This window comes from Chiloscyllium plagiosum, chromosome 14 (assembly GCF_004010195.1).
Source record: "Chiloscyllium plagiosum isolate BGI_BamShark_2017 chromosome 14, ASM401019v2, whole genome shotgun sequence".
Taxonomy (NCBI): Eukaryota; Metazoa; Chordata; class Chondrichthyes; order Orectolobiformes; family Hemiscylliidae; genus Chiloscyllium; species Chiloscyllium plagiosum.
The window spans coordinates 66,943,312-66,944,548 of NC_057723.1; the positions used below are offsets into that span (position 1 = coordinate 66,943,312).

The 1,237-nt window shown below is 60.0% G+C and overlaps 1 protein-coding gene across 1 annotated transcript in view; it reads right to left on the reverse strand.

The window, feature by feature from the left end:
- lman2 (lectin, mannose-binding 2) overlaps window positions 1-792 on the reverse strand; it is a 53,050-nt gene extending 52,258 nt beyond the window's left edge. Inside the window, exon 1 of the mRNA XM_043703951.1 lies at window positions 328-792. Coding sequence (XP_043559886.1) covers window positions 328-523 — 196 coding nt within the window. The 5' untranslated portion in view covers window positions 524-792. The remainder of the gene's footprint in view (window positions 1-327) is intronic.
- Between the last annotated feature and the right edge of the window lie 445 nt (window positions 793-1,237).

The following is a 1,237-nucleotide window of genomic DNA, read 5'->3' on the forward strand; positions in this document are numbered from 1 at the left end:
CGTCCACCTCCCGCCCCTCCTCCTCTTTCTCCCACTTCTCCCCCACCTCCCGCCCCTCCTTCTCTTTCTCCCACCCCACCTCCTCTCTCTTCCACTTCTCCCCCACCTCCCGCCGCTCCTCCTCCTCTCTCTCCCCCACCTCCCCTCCCCCGAATGACTGTCAGACCTCTCACTGAGTATTTCCTACTGCAAGGTGAGTGAAGATCTTTCTGAAAGTTTTCAACCATTTGGTCCTGATGGAGGGAAGGGAAGGGGGCGGCTGTGTATAACCCTCAGACCCCGGGCCCGGAGTGGGAGTCCCTCCCGTTGCCGTGCCCCTGCACTCACCCTGATACGGCTTCATCAGGCTGTGCTCCCGCTTCAGGTGCTCGCTGTTGCCGTCCGTCATGTCAGCGGCGGACGGCACCAGCCCGAGTCCGAGGTAGGGCAGGAAAAGCAGGACCCAACTGCTGAGTGCGGGCCGTGTCCGAGCCGAGATCCGCTCTCCCCGCCCGATACAAGCGCCCAACACACCCGCCGCCATCTTCTCCGCACTCACTTCCGGTGGTGCTCCGTTTCCAGGGGCACCCCGGAACCAGGGATCCGGGCGGGGCGGGGGGGAAGCGGATTGTGGAACACACTTCCTCCCCAACCAGGGGCTTGGCAGCAGCAGCTTCCGGACGCCGCCCGCTCGGCCTCGGAAGGGCACCCGGAAATGGTGACGCGCAGACTGAGGCCGCGCCCGCGCCGCTCTCGGTGTTTAGCGGGGCCCACCCGGAGGGCCCAGTCGTGCTGCACACGGCGCACCCAATCAGCAAAGAGCAACTCAGGCTTCGCCCAGGACGTCAGCGTGTTGCCTGGTGCACAGGTCAAAGGTCGGTGTTCAAAGATACAGAAGGGAGTGTGCTGTTGTGGAGATATGGAAACCAGGTGCATGAGTAGGCCCAAGAGCCTGCACTACCGTTCAATATGATCAGTAACCTCAGTATCCCATTCCCACCGTGCCCCTGGATCCCTTCCGCCACAAGGGTCGTCTCCAGCTCCCTCTTGACTGTATCTCATCAACTGGGTCAGAATTCAACAGCTTCATCCGAGTGAAGAGGTTTTTCCTCACCCCAGTCCTGGATGGCTTACTTCTTAGTCTGGAGTAGGGTGTCTATTTGTTCAGTGCATGGAACAGTGTGTCATTGTGTACAGCACTCATGTAGCAGTCTGTCAATCTGTACGATATTGTACATGGTTTAAAAAAAAGGCACCC